The 25378-nt window shown below is 39.6% G+C and overlaps 1 protein-coding gene across 2 annotated transcripts; it reads right to left on the reverse strand.

Moving 5' to 3' along the window:
* Window positions 1–25378, reverse strand: suclg1 (succinate-CoA ligase GDP/ADP-forming subunit alph). Of its 2 annotated transcripts, XM_047366023.1 has the most exons (10): window positions 25238–25378; window positions 21768–21868; window positions 18920–19036; window positions 18546–18758; window positions 18171–18228; window positions 13614–13697; window positions 9628–9779; window positions 6899–7087; window positions 6718–6736; window positions 1–223 (listed from the first exon to the last, which is right to left on the reverse strand). In XM_047366023.1, exons 1-10 carry the CDS (start codon window positions 25269–25271, stop codon window positions 216–218), a joined length of 975 nt encoding a protein of 324 aa, XP_047221979.1. In that variant the 5' UTR covers window positions 25272–25378; the 3' UTR covers window positions 1–215. The 2 variants fall into 2 exon arrangements, with proteins under 2 accessions (XP_047221979.1, XP_047221978.1); XM_047366022.1 differs by lacking the exon at window positions 6718–6736.

Genomic DNA, 25378 nt, shown 5'->3' on the forward strand with positions numbered 1-25378 from the left:
TTAAAACACTAATATTTTATTTATTTCATTATGTGCAAGGTACAAGTTCATGGCAGAAATTACAACAGAAACACTGCATGTGCGTATCGATGAAGAGATAGACAGGGGTTCACAGATACTGCAGGGCATGTCCAGCTCCAGAATCGTTTCGTTTGCGAGACAGATGGGGTAAATGTCGGGTGTCATGGAGCGGAATTTACAACATTTTCCTCTTCTCAAACTCCTGCAAAGACAGGCAACAAAGAGAAAGACGAGACACAGCATGAAATGAAGTGAGACAGAAAGACATCAATGATTTATTCATGTAGAATTCATAGACTTGTTTTGATCCCTTGTATCAGATCTGCTGTTGGGCGGAGAGTGTTCAGTAGCTCTGGAGCCTCTTTTTTTCACTCCTTGAGAGTCTACCTCATGCAGAACATACATGTGGCAAAGCTCGAGCAGTAAAACAGCTCACTTGTTGGTTGTCAACATTAAAGCAGATCGCTTCCTGTGATCGATAGGGGTGGTACATCTGTGAAAACCTGATTTATGTGAGGTTATGCTAGCTGTGTTTATCTTTACAGTCCAACCAAGTGACTATAAATGAGAAGGCATTATGTTAGCCATTAAAAAGGATGTTGCTATTTACATATTCAATTTGCAGAGTATCACACAAATCGCAGGATGATAGAATATGTTGTTCCCAGAGAATTTTCCATTCCGAGGGGGAGAGTAACTTAATGCAAATGTCATTTATCAGGTCTACAGAACACACAAGCACTCAAGCACAAGTTGGCCCATTCCTCTGCGGCTTGTGCATGTGTGAAGTTATACTGCCACCCTGAGGCGGGAAAATAAAAGCATGAAAAATCCAAAGCGCTTGAGATGCAGCCTTGCCATCTAATCCTGACTACCTACATGGGCAACATAACTTTGGATACATTTCTAAGAAACTGGAGTGTTTTTGGCTCTGCTTGCTGTATTTCTGCTTAAAAGCTGGGCTATAAAAGAACCTGAATAGGGTTTAGGTGGGGTATGTAAATTCGGTCAAACAAAGAACGGTTAATGGAAGGTAAAAAGTGACAAAATGAAATAAAAATGGAGCTCTTGACAAGCTCAGACACTAACTCCAAGGTCATAAAACAAATAGATGCTCCAAGGGAAGATTGTAGAGGTCTTCCCGATGGTTGGGTGAAGAAAACACTTTTGTTAGAGCCTGCCGTTTAACAAGTCAAGAGCAAGGGGAGGAATAAAATGAGAAAAGTAGAGGTTGTCTGTCAAAGGCGACAAGTGAAAATTCCCCTGGTCCGAAAGTAAGGAAGAGTGGAGGGAAATGTGACATGAAAGAAAAGCAAGACATTTACAAGCGAGGAATGACAACAGCTCTGACGCACATGGCCCCAGATATATGAGGCCGACAGGCACCGTAAACAACATCTGAAACTTCTTCTTCAACTATTTATTAGAGCATCAAAATCTAAAGGCTTCTGTTTGTCTGCACATATCTGGTTTGAACTGTGAGGGGTTACATGCAAAAGCAACACAAAGTAGTCTGTAGTTGTGAAGTGGAAGGGAAAGAATAAATGGCTTTCAAAATGTTTAGCATTAAATATCTGAAGTGTGAAATACATGTGTTAAACTGTATTTCTGTCTTCAAACTAAATTCAGTGCAACCAATAGCCGTTATAAATCACCTAACAGTAAATAGAGTCCACCTGTATCAGTATTAATCTATTCTGTGAAGGTCTTAGAGGTTTGTCAGAGAACACTAGTGAACAAACAGCATCATGAAGAATCAAACAGGTCAGGGCTGAGGAGACGTTTACAGCAGGGTCCAGTTATGAAACATGAGGAAGAAGGTGCTCTCTTCAAACTGTAACTATTTGCCTACATGCAACATCATATGTGTGATGGAAAGCTATCACTGCACATTACTGTCAACACACATCACAGTGAAAACATGGTGGTGGCTGCATTATGCTGTGAGGATGCTTTCTGCCGCAGGGACCAGGAAGGAACTGGAAGGTGGAAACAGGTAAATTAAAGCCAATGCTGAAAGAAAACCTGCTAGAGGCTGAATGGTTTAAATTAAAGTGCATTAATGTTACAAGTCAAAAGCAAGATCAAAATCCAATCGAGAATTTGTAGCTAGATTTTAAAATTGATAGAATGATCTGACTGAACACAGCTATTTTGCATAGAAGAATGGGCAAAATCGTCTGACTTCATCTATGCAAAGCTGCTATTGCAAGATAAAATCCCAAGAAAATATATTGAGGATTGCCGTTTTAACAGGACAAAACGTGAAAGCATCTGGAGGACCGGAACAGTTTTGCAAGGCATCATATATGGCATTAGGTAACAGGATGTGAATGCAATTAAATGGTTTTTACTTAATGATTTTCAAAATTGATAAATTTAGCCTCAGATTAAAATGTGTAATTTTACCCAAAAATAAGACAAACAGCAATAACAGGGATTACAAAAATGAGTAACGTCTTGTTTCCTGTATTTAACAGCAAGGTGGCTCTAATCAAACCTGATTAACTGGTCACCAGCAACCTCAGCTTAATGAAAGCATAATAAATGATCACAACACCATTGTGACAGTTCAAAAGGCTGAATCAAAACAAAATTGGCTTAATATGACAAAAACCAAATGCCTCATATCAAGTGCTAAGCACGGTGGTGGAGGCCTGATGATTTGGGCTTATTTCAACAACCACATGGCCCTCTGCATTCTGAACTATACTATACTATACTATACATCATGAGGCCTGTCAGGCCAAAACTGAGTCATGAACAGTGACTAACAGTGACATATACTGTAGCAATAATATGTTATTTTGACATCATTTCACATAGTGTTAGTGTTGTCATTAGTACCTCGTTTTAGGTTCTGATAAGACCAAATAAAATGAAATATGAATGAGCTAATACATTTCACCAAAGCTTTTTGTGCATCCATGCTTCACACAAAGAACCCAACAGGACAGGATTTTGCAAACTCAAAGGATTTTGGAGTAAAATATGGACCTTACTGATAAAATATGTTATTTTAAGCAGAATCTTCTTGGCCACATATTTTTTAGCTAGCAACCTGATCTTCCAAATGCATTTTAAAGCTGAACTACAGTTAGAAATGCAACAGGACAAAAGAAAACTCAAACAGTGCTCATGCATCTGATTAGTTGAGTAAAATGAAACTCCTACGCGACATTTCTAGAAGTCCACTGCTAACAGTCAGTCATATTTAGATTTTATAGATGAATATTTTATATAAGGAGCCTCTTTGGACTATATGATACCATAAGAAATGAGGGTGAGGGGGAAAAGTGATGATATTCAGTGAAGCTGAAAATTAAACAGGTGAATAAAAAGAAGTACAATTGAAATACTTGTTCATAATGGCATGTTGTACAACAAGCACAGGCAGCTACAAACCAATCCAACCACCGGCACTGGAGACAATTATAACACTAATGACTGAAAAAAATGAGAGAGTGCTGTGTAAGAAACCAAAGTGTTGACTAGAATAACAAAATCTCAATTACCATAACACATTAAGATTCAAGCGGCCTGTAAAGGCATTATGAAACTGAATTGTTAAAAACAAGCTTAATTATAAGTGATTTTCCAGGTGAAAACAACAACACATCAAACATTGCTTGCTTTGCTTCAGCCTAGGAGGAAAAGAAGGGTGCAAACATCCATCCTAGTATGAAGGATAAACAGCTGCTTATGCTGCATCTAAATGGGTAAACCTTTACACTTTCTTAGACCACGAAGAATATTTGAGAAAAGATTAACTGTCTCCCTTCTGATCACATTCTTCCTATCTTCCAATTTCTATCTTTTCATGTTTATAACAAGCACTTGCTTTGCATTTCCCAGTGGCCATAGTGCTGTGGTCCCAGGCTGAAAGCATCATTAATAAACTCAGCACTGCCAGTTCACAGCAAATTTAACAGATTTCTGTTTACAGTATCATATTCTCCCATCTAAAGTTTTACGTTGACCTCCTCTTCGTCTGATCAAACAGAGTCTCATGCAGCATGTAATGATGCATTTATGCAAACCCAAAGACGAACTGGGATCAGCAGCGGTTTTATTTGATGATGGGAGCCTCATCAGTACTTTAAATGAGACATTTTAGACACAGAGAAGAGAGCCTGGACAGAGACAGGGAAGTCCCATTTATTATATCTGCAGCTGATTAAATGTGGTGACACATTAATCTTATTTATTCCCCATCACTCCCAGAAAAGTCTATCAGGGTCAGTGGATGCAGATGTTTACTGAACAGCTGTTACTGGGGTCACCACCGTTTCAGGCCACTCTCGAAGCACCGTCTCTGCTTGCTTCTTTTTATGCGTTATTACTTTGACTACAGCGGTCAATGAGATAAAGAGAGATGTATGAATACAACGTGCCGGAAAAATGAGCATCCACGCAGCACGTTTTTCATCATTACACACAATGATTATGAATTAAACTGTGGCAAAAAAAAATGTCATGTAAATCCATATCTGTGTGCAGTAGAGCCAGCAGTGGTAATGAAAGTATAGGATGATAAATGGGTGCAATACATGCTTTCACTTTTTATACATCTTGTTAACGGTGCCTCCCTTGGGATAAACTTAAAAAGAAAGAAAAGGGGCAGCGGCATCAGTTTAGCCAGTCAACACGTGCTTATGAATTTTGCAGTTCTCTGTTAACAGCATTTTAAAAATTAAACCTCAATGCTCCTAGAAAAATAATTAAATAGACAAGGTTTAAATTAAAGCTAACACCAACAGTGGCCAACACCCCAACATGTTTAAATGTAAAGCTGGAAGAGTAGGATCAATAGTGTGCCTGTGTTAACTTGGTTCCAACTCCATTATTCTCTGCAAAATGGCTCAAGCTCTTTCAGATTGGATGGAGAACATCAGATTTTCAATTAGATTTCAGTCTGGACGTTGACTGGGCCACTCCAACACTTGAACATGGATTGATGCTTTGGATTGCTCTGGGAGGGCAATCTTTACCCCCCCTTGTCTCAAGTCTTTTGCAGCCTCTAACATGTTTCTTCCATGATGGTCTGTATTTAGCTCCATCCGTCGCCCCATCAGCTTTGACAGAATTCCCTAACCCTGCTGAAGAATGCCGTCCCCATAGCATAATGCTGGCGGCTTCAAGTTTCGCCATAGGGGTTGAGTGCACTCCACCTGAGCTGTGTTTCTCTGCAACTCCTCCTCTTGGGACGTTTGGTTTTTACCATATTACTACGAAAGTAGACTTGATAGTTTACTAACTAAACACCTCTGCGATCATCTACAGAACAGTTGTACTTATATTGAGGTTAAGTAACACACAGTATGATATTTCCTAACTGGATTATTTCCAGTGTGTTTGCCTTATAAATAAAATCCAAATGAAACACATTGAAGTTTGCGGTGATAACGTAACAAAATGGGCAAGATGTTCAAGGGATGGGAATATGCTTGCATGGCAATGTACCTGGCTCGCTTGTTGTGTCACTAAAATGTCACTTGAGCTTTTTGGATTTCTAGTTTATTTGCAAATGTTCAAAAATCGTGTTTGGTTATGCATTGTGAAGCTTTCAACGATCTTCCCAGCCCACTTGAATATTATCATAGGATTTACTATGGAATTATAAGGGAAGCATTTTTTCTTTCATTTGAATGCGACACACGGAGAGACTTTCAGAGCTTAAAGCTGAAGCCAGCGACAAGATTGGATGACCGAGCATTTTACAACTGCTTTTATGCAATGATGATAACTCAAACCACAGGCATGATAAGACTATGCAGGTTTCCAGTAAAATTACCATTTATCCCCCTCCTACCACTCCAAATAAATACTTGCTTGCTACCAACTGTCTGTCTGAGGTTTTTTATCCGCTAGATTAACAGGAAGGGGTATGGAAATGTCAGAAAATGTCTGGAAAACTTTTAATTAATTTTGAGCTTCTTTTTTACTCTATAATTACTGTCAAACATGTATAAGAGTATTTTAGTAGACTTAGTTAGCAAACGTAATATTGCTAATTGCATATAACAGTTAATATGCAAGACTTTCAGTAAATCCTCAAGGCCACATCTGTGGCTAGATGCACTGTTAAATTTATAGTAATGTATACCTTGCTGTGTTTTAAAAGGACAACTGTAACTGTCACACAACATGCTTATGCTTACATTACATGCGATGTTCCAAGTATGGGGGCCATGGGAATACATCAAATAAATTAAAAGCAAATGTATTAAAGCAGAGGAGCCACAACAGGAAGAGGTCAACATCAAACAAACTTTAGATGGATGTATTTCTGACCGAAACTGCATTTTCCACAGACAAAACTGGTATTTGAAATGGAATCGACAAGCAGGTCCAGCTTCCTGAATGATCATGCAAAAACATGTTAAGAAAAATGTCAAACCAGGGACAGCAAACAACAAGACGCACAACAGATGGAACAGTCTAGTAGCTCTGAACTTCAGTCGGTGCTGGGATTTGCAACATGCTTTGAGGGAGGTTTAAACTCAGTCTGGTAAATACGGTTGTGTGTTTGTTAAAGAAATCATGAGCTGGTGGTCATGTTAAAGGAAATAAAAGATAAGGAGCTATCCTTCCTTCAGACTGATTTAGTGTAAATGTTTTGGGTCGCCAAAGAATGTTGCACTCAGTCAGGACCACAGCAGAGATAAAGCTTCCCAACCGATCAGCATAACATACCTGACAGAGACTTCAACACCTGTTAACAATAGAAACAGCTGTTTAATCATGAGGGCCGTACACAAGAATGCAGCTTTTCTTGTATGTACAAGAGGGGTCTTTTAGTTAAATAGACTTATGTTTATTCAGTTACTTAATCTACTACAGATAATTATATCTGTAGTGGGGGGGGGGGCCTAACCTTGAACATCGTGCTCCCCAGCTGAGCCGGGGACATGCTGACAACGACTCCAGCTGACTGGAGAGCTGCGATCTTCTCTTTGGCTCCGCCCTTTCCGCCAGCGATGATGGCGCCGGCGTGGCCCATCCTGCGGCCAGGAGGGGCCGTCAGCCCTGCGATGAAGGACACCACGGGCTTGGCGCTATCTCCCTGTAGGAAGGAAGGACAAAAACACAGCAAAATGAAATGAGCTTAACGTGAGGAAGATGAAAAGAAAAACAAATAAATAAAGAGAGAAAGACCAGTGGGAAAAGGGTAATTTGTTTTGCAAAACAACAGGAGCAGGAGCGTCTGTACAAAAAGAGAAGAAATTAGTTTTCTGCACCTGCATTTTATTCATTCATTAGACACAATGCACCTCATGCCCTCCCATTAGAGAATTCCATGATAACACGCAAGTCTAACCAGTCATCTCTGTCTAAGCCAGCATTATTAAAACAAAGGGTCAATCAAGCCATTTAATTGCATGGGCAGAGGTGTGACCAGTTAGGGGCTCAGGCTCCTGCCATTTCATATCATCTCATTTCTAAAATGGTAATTAGTCATGCAGCCAGTGATTAGCTCATCGCTTGTCTATGCTACTTGCTCATTGATGGATGTTACATTCAAGAGTTAAGATCATTTCCAAGGTGAAGAGAGATAATATTTCATCTTCAGCCATAACATCATAACTAGAAAGAAGAACAGCAGCAGCTAATATTTCATACTTAGGGATAACAACATAATTGCAGGGGACGGCTGTGTGCGTGTGTACAGGCTGAAGCTCATCTGGCAGACAGCGTTCAGAGAGCGAATGTGGCATGTTTAACAGCCAAAGCAGTACCGCGAGGTCCTTTAAAGACACACACTTCTAATAGCATTTCAGGACCACATTTAAAGGATGACACTGGCAGGAACGAGATGGCAGCTCTTAATATAAATAAGCCTGAGATGGCTTTTGATAATTGAGACCAGCAGCATGCATCAGCCAAGGAAGCGTTGAAGGCCGTGGATCAAATGAAAAGCACCACTAACGAGAACGTTACGACGCTGGAGTTACCCGGGAAATACAGAGAGGGGGAGCGAATATCACTATAAAGAGCTCTGAATATGTTACAAGCGTCTGTTGTAAGCACTGAAAGATTGTAAGCAAGAAAAACACATTAGGAGAAAACAGTCCACTCAGAAATCAAAGCACGTTCTGAATACGCAAACCGCCCTCATGTGAATCCAGCCTTAAATCTACCTCAAGCAAAACAGGTTTAATTACTCAATTAATTCCTGCCTCTCTTGGCACTAAGTAACAATTGGGAGGAGGGGGCCGTCTTTTGTCTTTCACTGTTAACGGTACAGATTTATTACATTCATTGAGGGACCAATGAGGGAGTTTCACTGTCTCTGTTTGCCAACGTGACAGGGGAAGTGCTTTGCTCCATAAACACAAACTAAAGTCGAACCCCGACTATTTCAGGCTTCCATAAACATGACAGGGTGTTAGGAGTAACTGGAATGTGCGTACCTGTTAACACACCGGTCTAAAGCTCACTTTATTATCTGTCATTTCCATAGAAACTTAAATGGTTCAGTTAGCATTAATAAGTATGGTGTTAACTCTCATTGCACCATTTAGCAGTTCATGAAAAAAACAGAAGTGTAGGTTTTAAAGTGTAAAATTCCCGCCGAGTAATAAAGCATTCAGGTTATATTGCACGTTTTATGGTTACATTTTTCTGTTACTACCATCAGGGTCATCATGTAATGAGAGTGGCATTCCAGCCCATTTTCCGTCTTTCCAGCATATTGTTCCCATTTTTTTCCTCTATCATTGAAACGTTACTGAGGGCATGTAGATTATTTATTGATGCTGACACAGAGCTTTGGCAATGGATTCCAGCAACTGCTTTTTCTGCGACTCTAATTCAAATAGTTTCAGATGAAGGAAAGTTCAGTGTAATTCAAAGTGAAAATATTGTGTCCTGACATCATATTAAAAGCAGGGTCTAAGAGCACCATTTGATGAACAATTTTCTACACAAGTGACTTTCAAAGGGAAATCTGCAGCTTACTCCCACACTCTGCTGGGCTTTTCATGCTTGTGTTTCATTTGAACTGTCCCTCACTGTCAACACTCTGTGTGATTGGGTGGGGGGGTGTGTGTGTTTGTACTTTATTTGTTCAGTCAGAGTAGTTATTCTCCTGAGACGCCAGCGGCAGATTTGCATGCATTAGAGCAGTAGAGGGCAAATCAAATCCAAGAGCACCAAGCGCCCATTTACGGAAACAAACAGAGCAAGATTAACATGGTGAAAGTAATCCACAAGACAAGAGTTCAGACCTGGAGAAGCTGTAAATGTCACTAGCAGGTTTGTAGCTGCTTCGTTACATCAGCCAATTAGCACTTCCGTCAAAGGTAAACACCAGAAAAGGTTCCCAATTCGCTACTTTGGCCAATTTCTTAAACGTTACCCATGAGTGACACCTCTGTCTCATCTGCCACTTTTCACCTTGATCACATAAATCACTCAGAAAAACATGAGAGAAAGCCTCAGGCTGTGCTCAAAGAAACAGAAGTGCAGCTCCAAAATGTTCTCGACACTTGATGGTTCCCTGTCTTCACAAGAACTGACATATTTGGAAAAAAAGGGTTACTTCTTTATGATAAAAAAAATGAGCATGGGTAAATGAGGAGCGTTGGCATGTCATTGGCTTACAGCGTTGTGCTGCTTCAGGTACTCGGCAGCATTCTCCTCAGCATTCCCTCCGATCTCTCCGATGAGGATGATACCCTCTGTTTTGGGATCCTGTAGGAACACCTCCAGACAATCTATGAAGTTTGTGCCATTGAATGGATCGCCGCCAATACCTTGCAGGAGAAGAAAACGAACACTTATGGATCCAAGAATATCAAAGGATAAATAATGTAAATGTAGTCAGGAAAAATAGCTGATAAAAGCCAGTTTCACCTTAATGTGACCTGAGAAGAAGCGCTGACATAAAAAACCGCAGTGGGTGGATGCTGTTTAAGGATTTTTAGGATTAGCTGATAACATTTGTCTATTTACCCTTATTGCAGATCAGGGGGGATTACCTGTACTTTGTAATATTATTTCAAGCAGATCAAAAGTTTTTCTTTTATTTTTGGTGGAAAAACCGAAGGCTCAAAGGCAGAAGCTTGGCTTTATTTGTCTCATACCGAGTGCTCTGAGCAGGTAGCTCACAGCTAGTTTCTCCAAACATGTTATGGTGAAAACAGCTCTAAGACAGCAGTGACAACAAGCAAACTGCACTAACCTACAGGAAGCTGAAAAAGCTCCACACAGCTTAGAGCAGCTACACAGTCCTTTCTAAGGAATTTTGTTAGAAATACAGATAAACTGGGCTGAGGTTTGTTTTTTTTGTTTCTTGTTTTACTTCAGCTGTTACCAGCAACCTTTCTTGTTCTTAGAATGGTGCCTTAATGGTGCTTTTACATTTAAGGAACATTGCTTATAAAAGGAAGACTGATTTACACCATCTAGACAAATATGGCAAAACTTCCACAAAACAACACTGTAAGGTTAGGCTGCTTCCTGACATTTGTTGATTATTACTTTTTTTTTCAAGCTAAAACCACATAAATCTCCTAATGTTGTGAGCTGGACATGTTTCCACAATGCATGTTTAACACATCAACATTTCCATGGTGACAAGACAAGGTGTAAAAAGGAGTCAGCCTGCTTCATGTTTGTCCACCGATACGAGCAGCTCAGGACTAGTATTCGTTCACATTTCCCTTATTGATTTGGTTATTTACTTCCTGATTTGTTTTGTCAAAATAAAAAGCCAGAAAAACTTAAAACTGTTTCTAGTAGTGTCTTTTCTTTTGGAAATACACTTTGCTAAAGCTCCATCAGCCTTTACTAAATCAAAAACGGAAGTAAAACAGAAGATTGGCTGACTGAACTCATAAATAGCTTAAATCATTGAAATAAAGTAGGATCAGCGCCTCACCAATGAAGGAACTGGATTTATTTGCCAGTAAACTATAAAATGTGTTGTTTTAGCTTGATTGGTTTTTCTTGGGTTCTTAAGAGATAACTCATTTTGTTCTGATAATACTCTTGTTGAGAAAAGGCCGATAGAGCTGTCTACCTTATTTTTATTTCAGGAAACTGCAGTCCCTACTTAACGGTTTAATTTCAAAATGATGGATCCAAAAAAAAACAGAAAATAACAGAACAAATAAATGAAATTTGAAGAAGAATGTACATCTTAGTTTACTTCTCCTAAACAATTAATTCAACTTAGCTTATGTTTTTTTTTTTTTTTTTTGCTCCAGTCTTGTTGAGACAGGAGTGATTTGGAGGGAAGGCAACCCCACTCTTTGGTGTGAAGATGTTACTGACTCAAGAACACTTAAAGTTTGCTGTTTTCAGTATCAGTTGAGGTATTTCAATGAGGACAGTGGAGACGGGTGTAGGAGCTATTCAAAAGGAAACTGAGCTTTCAATGACATGTCAAGAGCTCTCTGAAGCTGTGAGAGATGCTGCGTCAGGTAAACAGAACCGAGCACTGCAAAGTTGCCGTTTTGTTCTTTTGACAACATTCAACCTAAAGTGAGCCAAAGTTGCTGGTTAAAAATGTACATTTATATCCAAATTTTAAAAGAGGCACTAAAATAAAATGACAAAACTCATTATATGACCACAAATGAAGATGAGAGTTTTGCACTAACTATAATTTGCAGCCTAAAGGAAAGTCTGAGATTTTAAACCATCTCAAGCAGCCCCACAGTCTTAATGAACTTTATAATATTTAATACTGTTGCAGCACTGGCTTCATAAAGTCTGACTGGAGGGATACTCCATAATTAAACTGTTTAAATAATGATGAAGCCGGATTTTGCTAAATATGTCTGAGATGCTCCATAATACAATTTTTCCGGTGGAAAAGAAGTTGGCCAAAAGATCTGTAAGAAGTAATTTCTAACAGTATGATGAAAGAGCTGCTTCAGACTTTGTCATCAGATGAACTGAATGGGTACCATCCTGTATTTTGGTACCAAGATCTGTATAGTGCTGCATCTTAATGTCATCCATCATGGTTAATCATGTGGCTGTGGCTGCAATAGAAATCAATACATTGCTTCAAAACAGCAGATTTTTGCTTAACTTGCAATTCCATTGAAAGCTTCTAGCACGTTTCCAGGGGACGGTGTAAATATTTCATGCCTGTCTGCATCAGAACTCACAAAATCTAAATCAGACGTCCCATCAAATAACTAAAGACAACAAGAAAAAAAGCTATTATATTTACAATATGCTGAGTCACTGGCAGCACATGCCTCTGATTGTGAGAGGTATGTTACCATCAGTGAGTCTGTGGCTGTTTGCACCCCAATTGCTTGATTTGTGATTACACTTCCTCTGACAAACAGGGTATTATTTGCTATTGCAGACTGCAGTATTGAGAATTCCCACTGATAAATATAATGCATTCCATTTATTTTTTTATTCCTGTTATTGACGTAGCCCAATTCTATTTCAGCTGATGTTTTCAAATACCTGTATTCAAAAATGTCAACTGACGTGAACATGCGCATGGTCCAGATTTTATCAAAAACTGGACACAGTTTTTATGTCAGTTTCAGACATAACTCTGTTGCTGTTTTGATGGTAAAATTACCATATTCTGCAATGACTAAGGTGGCCACAAGCACTATTTAAGGTTAGTTAAAAACTTTATTCTAACCACTATAAACACAAAACAGTGATCACATAACTGCAATTGTGTAAAAGTATTTTACATATTTTTTGGGTCACAAAAATAGGTTTACAGGTTTCAATATGAATTTACAGAATTTAGCCATTTGATTACTTCATTTTGACCTTTAATCATTAAAACCTTCTCTTTCAAAAGAAACTGTTGACACACAACTCTTTTGCTAACATGCCTAGCTTTAATTTCTAGTCTAAAAACAAGAAAATAAAACCAATGCTTTCCTGCCAATAAAAAAAAAACACTTAAATAGCTAATTTCTTCCTCATGTCTCTGCGAATGCATTTGATTTATTAGTTAACTGAAAACCCTCTGGGTTGTTCATTCTTTCAATTAATCTCTGATAACGTCTCTACCTCCACTTAAGTCATTAAACAAGCCTCCACAATCCAAACTGAGTTTCTTAAACATTAGGAGGTATTTCAGTGTTCAATCTACTACTGATAGGAGTTGGCAAGTGCATTTTTAATTAACAAGAAAATTAAGGTCATTGGTTGAAGTATATGACCATGTGATGAGATTTCACACAAGGTTAGCTTCACTCCTTATATTCCTTCCTGTTTAAATCATTAGTACCCCGTCTAAAAACTAGGCAACTTTGTTGTTGTGTCCACATTTTTGACTGGTTCTGCACATGTTTTGTTTCTTAAGGAGAAATCATTAAAGATTTATTTTAGAAGCTACGTCTCATGAATCATGACATATGAAGGGAGGCTCAATTAAAACATATACTGGTAATGAGCGAGTAAGATGTCTTAAAACCAAATGAAACACTAATAAATGTAGGGGTTTTCTAAAGGCCCTCTGTCTGAATCCCATTAAGCAATAAGGGGAATTGCAGTCCAACCTAAAGATTTTATTGCTACCTGGTTATAAAATTAGGAGCTGTGAGTATAATCCATTTCAATTTAAAGCATGTAACCTGTCAGCAGGAACTTACCCACACAGAGTGACTGGCCCAGGCCCACCTGTGTAGTCTGATGCACGGCTTCATATGTCAAGGTACCCGATCTAGAAACGATGCCTGGAAGATAGAAACATCTCTCAGAATGCCATGTGTGTATTTTATTTCTATTTTCAGCCTCATTTTAACTGAAAAACTTCATCAAGACGGTAAAAATAAAACAAACGCCTCTATTTCCAGAGCTTTGTAAAACTGCTGTTTGGTTTTTGGAAATAAGCCAGTTAATTTTTAATAAAACCAACATGCAGTAAAGCTTCAATGGGTAGCAGCTGCACATGATGCTTATCAACCCGTCAACTGTTTCTAGAATTGCGCCGCTCAAAGTGGCAGCAGGTTGGAGTAGCTCTGTTACTTTTGATTCTGATTTATTCTTTTTTTGGTGTCAGATGCTGTGCAGCTTGGAGGATTTTTCCTAATACTTTTCTACTTTTGGACATTTGTTATGATGCATTGCCATGGCAACGGGATTGTTTCTTACAACCGGGAGCAGCTGATTAATATCTCAAAAGCTCAAATAATACTTCAACTAATAAATCCCAGATGAGTTGAAAAGGAGATGGCGTGGATGCAGAGCAGGAGCTAAGAGAAGAGAGAGAAGGAGGAAGCTCAAACCATCTCTTCCGTCGATTATGATGGGCAATGTGAGATTGTTGGGAAACAAGTTGGATGAACTCCAAGCCATACAAAGGACCCAGCCAGAGTACCGGGCATGCAGTATCATGTGTTTTACTGAGACACGGCTGCAGGATCATATCCCTGACTCCAGCGTCTCTCTGCCGGGCTTTTTAACCATACGAGCAGACAGAGATTTAAAGAGGAGCGGCAAATGTAAAGGAGGCGGACTGGCAGTACTTGTGAACAACAGATGGTGTAATCCAGGACATGTAACTGTGAAGTGTCGTCTCTGCAGTCCAGATATTGAACTGTTGGCAGTAAGTTTTCGTCCATATTATTTACCCAGAGAGTTCACCAGTGTTATTTTGGCAACAGTTTACGTTCCACCTTCCGCTGTTGCCGACACTGCATGTGATGCCATCAGCCCAGTTGTTGCTAAGCTACAGACACAAAACCCCAATGCTTTTGCAGCAATTTCTGGTGATTTTAACCATGCTTCACTCTCTGCTACACTTCCAACGTTTCTACAGTTTGTCAGCTGCTCTACCAGAGAAAACAAAACATTGGATTTGTTTTATGCAAATGTCAAGGACTCATACATCTCTACAGCAAGACCTCCTCTAGGCAAATCAGATCACAATCTTGTTTTTCTCTGCTCTAAATATAAGCCTTGTTCAGAGACAACCTGTAATAAAGAGGACTGAGAAAATGGTCACAGGAAGCTGAAGAAGCTCTGCAAGGTTGCTTTGAGGCTACAGACAGGGACGCACTGTGCCAGCCACATGGAGAGGACATCAATGCCATGACTGAGTGTGTAACCGAATATATCAACTTCTGTTTGGATAACATCATCCCCACCAGAACCGTGAGATGCTTCCCCAATAACAAACCTTGGATCACCAGTGACCTGAAGGACCTGCTTAACAAGAAAAAAAGAGCCTTCAGAGAGGGAGACAGAGAATTATTGAGGAGTTTACAGAAGCAACTTAAAGTCAAAATAAGAGACAGCAAGGAGGTGTACAAGAAGAAGCTGGAGAGCAAGCTGCAGCAAGACAATATCAGAGATGTGTGGACAGGGATGAAGAAGATCACAGGCTTCAAGCAGAAGGATGATCAGACCGATGGAGGTCTGGACAGAGCCAATGAACTGAACACATTCTTCAATAGGTTCAGTTCAGAAACAAGCTTCGCATCCTCCTCTCCTGCTCACAGCCAAACAGACATCCCATCCTCCTTTGACCCACAGGACCCACAGCTGTCCAGTAATACCTCACATTTTTTATCTTCCACCTCAGCCCTAGACCCTTCTGCTTCTACATGTTTGCCTTCAACCATATCAGAAGATGCTGATGCTTCCTTTGCTTCCCACGTCCTCCTGTGTGTCTCAAGAAGTCAGGTGAAGATGCAACTGGAGAGATTGAATCAGAATAAGGCTGAAGGTCCAGATAATGTCAGCCTTAGACTTCTGAAGGGCTATGCAAAGCAGCTCTGTGGGATTGTGCAGCACCTCTTCAACCTTGGCCTGGCCCAGAAGAAGGTTCCGGTGTTGTGGAAGACCTCCTGTCTTGTTCCGGTACCAAAGGAAACTCACCTATCAGTCCTCAATGACTATAGACCTGTTGCCCTGACATCTCACATCATGAAGGTCCTAGAGAGACTCCTGTTGGCCCACCTGAGTAAGCAAACAGTAAACCATCAGGACCTCCTTCAGTGTGCTTATCGCTGTGGAGTTGGAGTTGAAGATGCCATCATACACCTGCTTCAACAAAACCACTGTCATCTGGACAAAGCCAGTAGCACTGTGAGGATCATGTTCTTTGATTTCTCCAGTGCATTTAATACAATCCAACCTGATTTGCTTTGTCAGAAACTCCAGGTGGAGGCCTCAACAATCTCCTGGATCAAAGACTACCTGACAAACAGACCACAGTTTGTGAAACTGAAGGGTTGCGAGTCTAACCAGGTAGTCAGCAGCACAGGAGTACCACAGGGGACTGTACTCTCACCATTCCTCTTCACTCTGTACACCTCAGACTTCCAGTACAAGACAGACTCCTGTCATCTGCAGAAATACTCGGATGATTCTGCAGTTGTGGGGTGGATCAGAGATGGACAAGAAGCTGAGTACAGGAAGATGGTGGACCGCTTTGTGGCGTGGTGTGGAAACAATCATCTCATTTTGAACGTGACTAAAACAAAGGAGATGATTGTAGATTTTAAGAGAAACAGGAATAAGTCAAAAACTATTTCCATCATGGGAGAAGAAGTGGAGGTGGTGGAGGAGTATAAATACCTTGGTGTTCACCTGGACAACAGACTGGAGTGGAGATGCAACTGTGAAGCCATCTACAAGAAGGGACAGAGCAGACTGTACTTCTTGAGGAAGCTTAGGTCCTTTGGTGTTTGCAGCAAGATGCTGCATATCTTCTATAAGTCTGTTGTGGAAAGTGTGATCTCTTCTGCCATCATCTGCTGGGGAAGCAGCATCAGAACCAGGGACTTAAAAAAGCTCAACAAGCTAATAAAGAGGGCTGGCTCTGTTTTGGGGACTCCTCTGGAACCTCTGGAGATCATTGTGGAAAGACTGATTCTTCATAAAATGAAAACATTATGGAGAACCCTGAGCATCCTCTTCATGAGACTGTCCTACAACAACGGAGTGTCTTCAGTCAGAGGCTTCTTCAGATCTGCTGTAAGACAGACCGCTACAGGAGATCCTTCCTGCCCACAACCATCAGCATCTACAACGGCTCTTTGAAGAAACCTCCATAATATGAGCTACAACAACATTTAATTTCCCTTTGGGATTAATAAAGTATTTTTGAATTGAATTTGAACAGCAGGATATCTTTGAGGGATTTTATATAAGGATGTAAAAAGAAAGTATTAGCATTGAGTGTTTTTCATTTTCTTTCCTTCATATGCAAGCCATTTAAAAGGTTGCTGCAGGGGGAGGACGTGTCTGGGTCATGACCTTTTAATCTGTCCACTCTACTGACTTGACCAGCCCGGCTAGCATTCTAACAAGAAGAAAAGGTTTTTTACAGGACAGGAAAGGAAAGTTTCTCTACTAAAGAAAGGGGATCTATGAGAAATGGCAGCAATTGAAAGTAGACGTAGCGGCTATGAAGGAGTTGTTAAGTGTTTCTTTTAACCACTGGGCTGTTTGAGGACCCATAGTTATCTTGGAACGCCAGGAAAAAGCCTTTTCTGGCCTATGGATGAACGTAGACATTTGGATTTGCTGGGACTTTAACTGGAACCAACAAACATTCCAGGATGATGTATAGTCCTGACCCCGACTTTTGGAACCACTGAAGTAGAACTGGGTCATCAATGGGTCTTTCAACAGAAAATTATCCAAAACACATGGTTAAATCAACGCAGAAATGGTTCACGAGACCTTCTTCCATGGTCTTCTCATTCTCCAGACCTAGATCCTAAAGAAAACCCAAAACTTAGCTGAAGAGAAGACCCAGGACTCTGGATGATCTAGAGAGATTTTGCAAACAGGACTGGCCATGATCCTCCTCCGTGAATGCTCCAACCTTTTCAGATGTTATAGAAGACTGAATGCTGCCCTACTGGCACAAGGGAGCTGTTCAATGTATTGACAGTAGGAGTGCCAAAGATGGCACCACTGGTTATTTTGTATAAAACAAACATTTCTTAGTTTCCCCCACTGAATAAATGGCAGATTATTTTGCTGAGTGTTAGATTATGAATCTGCTGTAAATAAATATTAATTTTAGGGCTTTTTACACATTTTAAACAAGGGTGCCAATAAATGAGGCCAGAGCACTCTTAGAATAAAATTTTTATTTTTAAAGCACATGTTTAAAATTCCTATCGGGGACGTTTTTACACCACATAAAAAAAGTAATAAAATAAATTTAACAGATTAGATTCAATTCTCACCAATGTTTCCTTTTTTGTGGATGTGTCCTGGCATAATGCCGATCTTGCATTCTCCAGGCTGCAAAAATAGACAGTAGGGATGAAAGTTTCTTTATAAAAGCTAACAGTCATTATTTTCAGTTTCAAACATTTACATAAGGCACAGTTATATGAAAATACAAACATTTTCTACATTGCCTTTTTCATATCGTCGCAGTAAGTTGTGTTAAATAAATATGTTACCAGAATTCAGTTTTAGATTATAGGCCATCTATCATCTGAAAATAAAAAAACCCTACAGTCCATGTGGTCCACTTTGTACTTGTACCCCTCGTTTATACACATTATGCAGATAAAACGGAATCTGCAACATTGTGCATTTATGCGTGTGCTTACATTGATAACTCCTGGGCAGTTGGGGCCGACGAGGCGGGTAGCGCCCTGACGCAGGAGCCTATGTTTGACTTTTACCATGTCCTGCTGGGGGATACCCTCAGTGATGCACACCACCAGGGGTATCTCTGCATCTATTGCCTCGATGATGGCTGCTGCAGCAAACGGGGGTGGTACATAAATCACAGATGCGTCGGCTCCTGTACCCTCCTTTGCCTGAAGAAATGAATGAAAAATGTCAGTGGAGGGAAATTCTTCGGTTATCAAATAGCGCCACCTAATGTTACAGTCATGAATAAATATGTCAACATGGGCTGATTGCTTACTGCCTTTGTTGACAGTTTTTTTTTCTCCTTTCATTTCTAAAAATGACTTGCCTCCTTGACAGAGTTGAAGACAGGCAGACCAAGGTGCGTCTTCCCACCTTTGCCAGGAGAAACTCCTCCGACTAACTGGGAGCCATAGTCGAGGGCCTGCTGACTGTGAAACGTTCCCTACAAAAGAGGAAGAAACAGGAATCACTGTGCATGTGTGAGTGATGAACACAGCCTCTTCTAGAGCATCGCCATTGAGATATCATTGCAGGAACGTTTAGGAGGAAATATGCTTCCACCCAGGATTAATCGCCTCAGGCGCTGGGTAAAGGCTGAGCAAGGGGGAAGATGAAGCAAGCAGAAAATTTATTTAGTGAGAAGGAATCGAAATGGCCTTCACAAATAAATAATGGTGTGATATTAGTTTAATCTCCTGGCAGAGCATTTGAGAAACAAATTAAAAAGGAGCCTGGGTATTCCCCAGCGACACTGGCTGTAAAATATTTTGCACGAAAGAAACTTTGCAAGAATATTTCACATACTGTCAACACACACACCAGGGGAGCAAGTGTCTGACAGCCATACTGCAACATTTGGGTAATTTTAATTCTGACACCTTAAAAGTTGATGTACAGCTGAAGAAATTCTTCTTACTTACTGAATAAAAATAAAACAGATAGTAATAAAAACATCTCTTAGTCTCAACATCATATCTGGCAAGAAACTCAAAGAAAAACAAACATAAGACAAGATGTGATGGCAAAAAAAGCCTATTAATATTTATATCTTTCACACAGACTGAGCTGAGTTTTAGGTTTTGCTGCTGTGTTTCAATGCAACCTGGATACTCTCAGTTTGACTGATCTGACCTGCAAATTCTGAGTTTGACTGATTTTTGCATGAATAAAAAAGAAAAAAGAAAAAGGTACTGCGGGTTCTTTGAATCCACCTGAAAAAGATGGAGCTAAATGACTATGTTTATGCTTCCTAACCTAAACCTCCAATAAAGTGCATCAAAGTACAAGCTGTTGGTTGTTGTATGTACAGACTGAAAACAGTTTGGGCTCTTACTTTTAATGCATTTAATAAATAAGACAAAAATATAAGTTAGGTTTTTTCAGGACTGGACTAGCCAATCACCGATCAGAACAGAACAGGGGAAAACTGTCCGAATTCGACAGTAAAAACCTCAAATAACCCCTCTTAATCTGTACCATCCTGCTTGGTGAGGAACTCGAATGCTAAAGCACAATAAAACAAAAACACACCAAAGAAAATACTTTTTGACTAATTGGTATCTTAGTTTGAGAAGTTTTGTTTTTACTTTATTAAAAACACATGAGAGGCACTGATCAACCTTTTCCTGGCAGATACCGGTTTCTGCTTTTTCTTGTCAGTATGACTTGCCCTTTTTTTCTTCCTAAGAAATATGATGTATTCAAATAAAAAATAAAAAACATGTGCTGCAGATTAATTTCAAGAGAAAATTAAGGAATTACATGATCATCCAAATACCTAAATAAAAACAACTAGCACCCAAACAAGAGATCAACCAATCACATGGCCGGAGACTGGATTCAGCCAGATTGGTGCATGCGTAGTACAAACCTCAGACAGCTTATATCAATGCTTATTAAAAATAACATAAAAAATACAATAAGTAACATAAATTAATTCAAATGAATAAGAATTGTACTGATCTTTTACACTTTAAGGCTGCTGAACAGGAAGATAAGAAGTTAACATGCGCATGTGAGGTGAAGGTTGACTGTTATTGCAAAATCAGGTTACTACTTGCTGCTCAAATAATTATCACCTTCAAAGATCATTTGAAATAAAAATCAATAAAAAGAAGCATCCAACTAAAATAGTGTAAAACAGCTATGAACCGTAAAATTATGCGCATAGATATTTCTGAGATAACTGGTGCATGAAGTTGATCCAAACTGATTTTCTGCCACACTAATCCTTGGAGGATGTAGTCAGTTAAATAGAAGTTGAAACAACGTAGATAAAGCAGAATGAGCAGAAACTACAAGCGGAAATAAATGACCTTAATGCAAAAATGATAACTAGCCTATTAGGTGGAATTAGAAGCCATGCATCAGCATTTTCACCTCCATTTGTAATAGACTCCTTCACCCTGCTAACACTGCTGTTTTTGGCACTCGTTGCAATCCCAAAATGTTTTTTTCAAAAATTGCTTGCTTATCAAGCCAAAAGGACATGGCCATGTGCGCCCAATAGCACTTGCTTCATTTCTCGTCTTCCTTTAATTACCAGGATTGTTCACTGGAACTATATTTAACAACCTAAGATGTTAAGCTGGAGAAACAAAATGTGCCAAAGGACAGAGGGCGGATATGAATTTGTGAAAAGCGGGCTTCTGGCTTATTGAGCACACTTTGTCAAGACCTTTATCGCCCTCGCCATGTTTAATGAGAATCTCCTCAGCTTTTCTGATCTTGACTTCAAGAATAAACAATCCGTCATTCAGATTTATTACTATTGACTAATGAATTGATAAAAGTATTGAGGGATTGTTGCTGGGGAAACAAAAAAGATGCAGAAAAAAATAGAAGTATTATTTTAAAGGTGACCTCATATCAAGGCAAAACAGGTAAAGCCCAGATCCCATGCATGTCTGTAACATATTGGGTATTTACAGTATGCGCCAGAACATGATTTTGACACTTGATAACAGCGTACCCACTGGGTATGTTAAAAAAAACAGCTACACCACTGCAACCGTTTCCCTGCTTGCCTACTGGATAACAGATATATCGTGGGTAATTCACCGGTGATAAAAGCCAAAAATTAACCGTTTTGTGTCCGCTAATGAAAAGCTGAGACTTTACCGCGAAGTTCCATGTAACAAAGTTGTGCGAAGTGAGGAGTCGTGATTACAAACCTGCTTCCCTGTGAAACCTTGGCAGATGACCTTCGTGTTCTTGTTGATGTAGAGATTCTTCCTCGTTCCTGTATAACAGTGTCTGACTCCACTCTGCTGCACTGTTGGATCAATACAGAAGAAAAGCAACACAGGGAGCAATCAGGTGAAAGACATCAATACACGAGCTCACAGGATTCAACAAAGTCTTTCACCGCTGTGGTTGGAAAGCATTCGGTTCAATGAAATATAACCCATCTAACATTCAGAGACTCCACATCTTGTTTTTGTCACATTTAACAGTAAAATATTAAAGTGAGAGTTCAAGTTTTACTTCATTTTAAGGAGAATAATCAAAGCCAAATTAAAAACTCTGCGCTGTTTTGGCAGAAATCACTCGTACTGTTTGCCAAGCAACACGATCGGCTTTCCGCAGACTTAATGACTCCCCTTCACAGAAGATCTAATCAAGAACATCCTCAGCATTTAGAATTGAACACATTTACTCGGTTGCTTTTGCAGTGGAGCTGCTTGTGAATCAAAATCTGTACAGCATGAGACACTGATCTTACAAAAGTATGTGTGCGTGTTTATACAATAGCAGCTCCCAACAGCTCAGTTTCACAGCTGTTCCAAGTCTTGCACACAGACACTTTCAAATGTTGGAAGTAACAGCAAAACAAAAGAAGCGCAGAGATGTTTACAAACCAACCAACGTGGGACAACTGATAGGACCAACCCCATCATCCTGCAGACATAACTGTTCGTCCTGATTGATTTAACCTTTCAAATATATATATGGTATGATGATTCAAAGAATGTAAGAAACACATGTCTTTATAACATTTGTTGACTGACAAAATGAAATCAACAAACCAAGGTTAAATCAGTTAAACATGCTAGCTACTTATTGAGCAAAAACATTTGGCCGTGTGATTTTCTGAAATGTCATCGCAAGCTCTGGGACTATGCCCCCCCCCTCCCCGCTTCCTGACATTTCATAAACTACTTTATTAACCAATATTGGAAAAACACAGAATTTTTCTGCAGCCTTAAAGTTTTCACTCAAACAACAACACGCTCTGATCTCACTGAACCAAAACAGAAGCTGAAAGCTGCAGGCCTCCAGATTTCAACAGCTGTGTGAAACAAAATGGAGGGAAAACATGAGGAAGTTTCAAAAATAACATGGACTTTCTGAATGATTTAAAAAGAATGTTTTAAATACATAAGAATTTATGATTGCATTTCTATGCAATGCCTGCTTTTTATTACATTATTCTTAAATTATAGATTAGCCACTACACACAGTATATCAATCATTAATCAGCATAACAAAGAGGATCCAGGTTGTTGCATAAATGTTAAAATAGATCTCAATGTTTTTTTGATTGAATTTGACAGATACTTAAAAAATTAGGGCACCCAATGATCAATTTTTGGACAAGTTATTTTTATTATAAAGCCAACGTGTCTTTTTTTTGGATCTGGGATCAGATTCGTGGTCTTTGACCTGGATGTTTGTCTTGATTCAAATAATGACTTGAAAAAGTATTCTTACACCTTGAACCTTTTCACATGTAGTATCACTACATCCTTAAACTTTGATGCATATTATTGGGATATTAGGTGACAGACCAAAACATAGTACTGCACAACTGTGGATGGGAAGGAAAATGATTCATTCTTTATGTTTCAACCCGAAAAGTGTGACGCACAGTTGCATGTAGGGTGTTTAGTGCATTTCCCTCCTTGGGGTGGTTCCTTTGTGTAGATGCAAACACAGCAATCGCACTAGAGTGCAGACCAAAACAACCGTACAGAGACCGTTTGGAGATGATTTCGGTACAGTTCCAAATGAAATCTAGAGCGGTTTGTTTATGGTGTGAATGTGATCCGACACAGCTAACGGGCCAACACTGCAAGCTTGCGCTGGTTTTCGACTATGTTTGAACACAGCATCTGCGTCCTGTAAGGTTGGTCAGATGTATCCCACCCTGGATACACGCTGACCAATAAGAAGGTTCAGCGTTCTCACGTGGTTTTGGTTTACTTTAAGTTTTATCTGTGTGAAAAGTAACAAAACCATCTGAAAAATTTACAAGTTAACAAACTCATTAACTGATTTGGACCAAACAGCCATCAGAAGTCACATCGGACAGATGTGGATGGAAAAGATGTGGAAGAAGGTCGCTCTGGTCTGATGAGCTCAAAATGCTTTGCGTGGCTGAAAAACAACCCAGCACTTCACCCAGAACACATTTTACCCACGGCGAAAACGTGGCGGTGGTAGGATCATGCTGTAGGGATGCTTTCCTTCCACTGGAACAGGGATGCTGGTCAGACTTAATATGCAGCAGGATAAAAAGCCCTAAACATTCAGCCAGAGCTACGATGGAAAGGTTTAGATAAAAGCATATCAAGTCAAGTTTGAATGGCCCAGTCAGTATCCAAGACTAAGTCCAATCAAAGTCCAAGGCTAAATCCCACTGTGGATGAGTGTCAAGACTTTTTTCACAGATTATCTGCATCCAGTCATGTTCAACTTGAGTTATTTGGTGTAGAATGGGAGAATGTTTTTGTGGATGTAACTGCAGCAAAAGTTGGTTATAATTATGCAAGAATTGACTTACCATTGGCAGAACACAAATGCATGCCAAACTTTAGATTTATAATCATAAAAAAGTTCGAAAATATGCACCTTGCATCATTTTTTTGTTTGTTTGTTTGTTTGTTTTACGTCACATTTAAGCTATATTTTGTGTTTTTATTAGAATACATTTAGGTTCATGGTTGTAAAAACTTTTAGGGTTAAGAACACTATTTTCACTAATCAACCAGATGTATTTATGAAGTCTGGATTAGTAGCAACGCGACTGACATAATGCAGAAAACAGCAGCAGCTGCAGCTCAGAGAATGAACTTTGCTCTGTTTTCAGAGTCCCATGCTGAACTGAACAATGTATCTGTGCAAAGTTCAAACATTCAATACGAGTTTGATAATATAGCCATGACATTGACAACTCAATCATTATATCTTCGTATAATTCAACGAAACTCTACGCATATGTGGATCAAACCTTGTGGCCAGGATATTTACATTTATACAGCTGTTATAAACCAGCTGCAAACAAGCTAAGTCTGCAGCTAATTCAGCCACTTCTACAAGCGTTGCTGTAACAAAGCAGCTACAACTCTGATTTTTCAGGACATGCAAGGTCAGAAAGTGATAACAGCCGTATAGGAGTGAATCTAGGTTTCTTAACCATGAGTTAAACAGTGAGCTAGTAGGCTAACTGTCAGGGAGCTTTCCCAAATTACTTTTGCGGCTAATGTGTCTGACTTTGAGGGCTCAGTGAGAGCTAACCCAGTTGTCAGTGCAGGGACACCCATAAAGCTCCGACAAACACCTGCGCAAACATCATGTGGTACTATAACTAAACTCTCAAGCATCTCAAGCGAACAAACCTGCACTTAAATAAAATACTTACAAAGCAGCCTGGCAAACAACCTGCTATGAGACATCTTCGGTCATTCAGCAATGACACCACAGGCTGAGGACTTCGCACGTAGAATTTAGGTGACTTTAAATAATCCTGTGAAACCTGAGGGTACCGAGGAGCTGGAAAATA

The sequence above is a fragment of the Girardinichthys multiradiatus genome, chromosome 5 (assembly GCF_021462225.1).
Source record: "Girardinichthys multiradiatus isolate DD_20200921_A chromosome 5, DD_fGirMul_XY1, whole genome shotgun sequence".
NCBI classification, from domain to species: Eukaryota; Metazoa; Chordata; class Actinopteri; order Cyprinodontiformes; family Goodeidae; genus Girardinichthys; species Girardinichthys multiradiatus.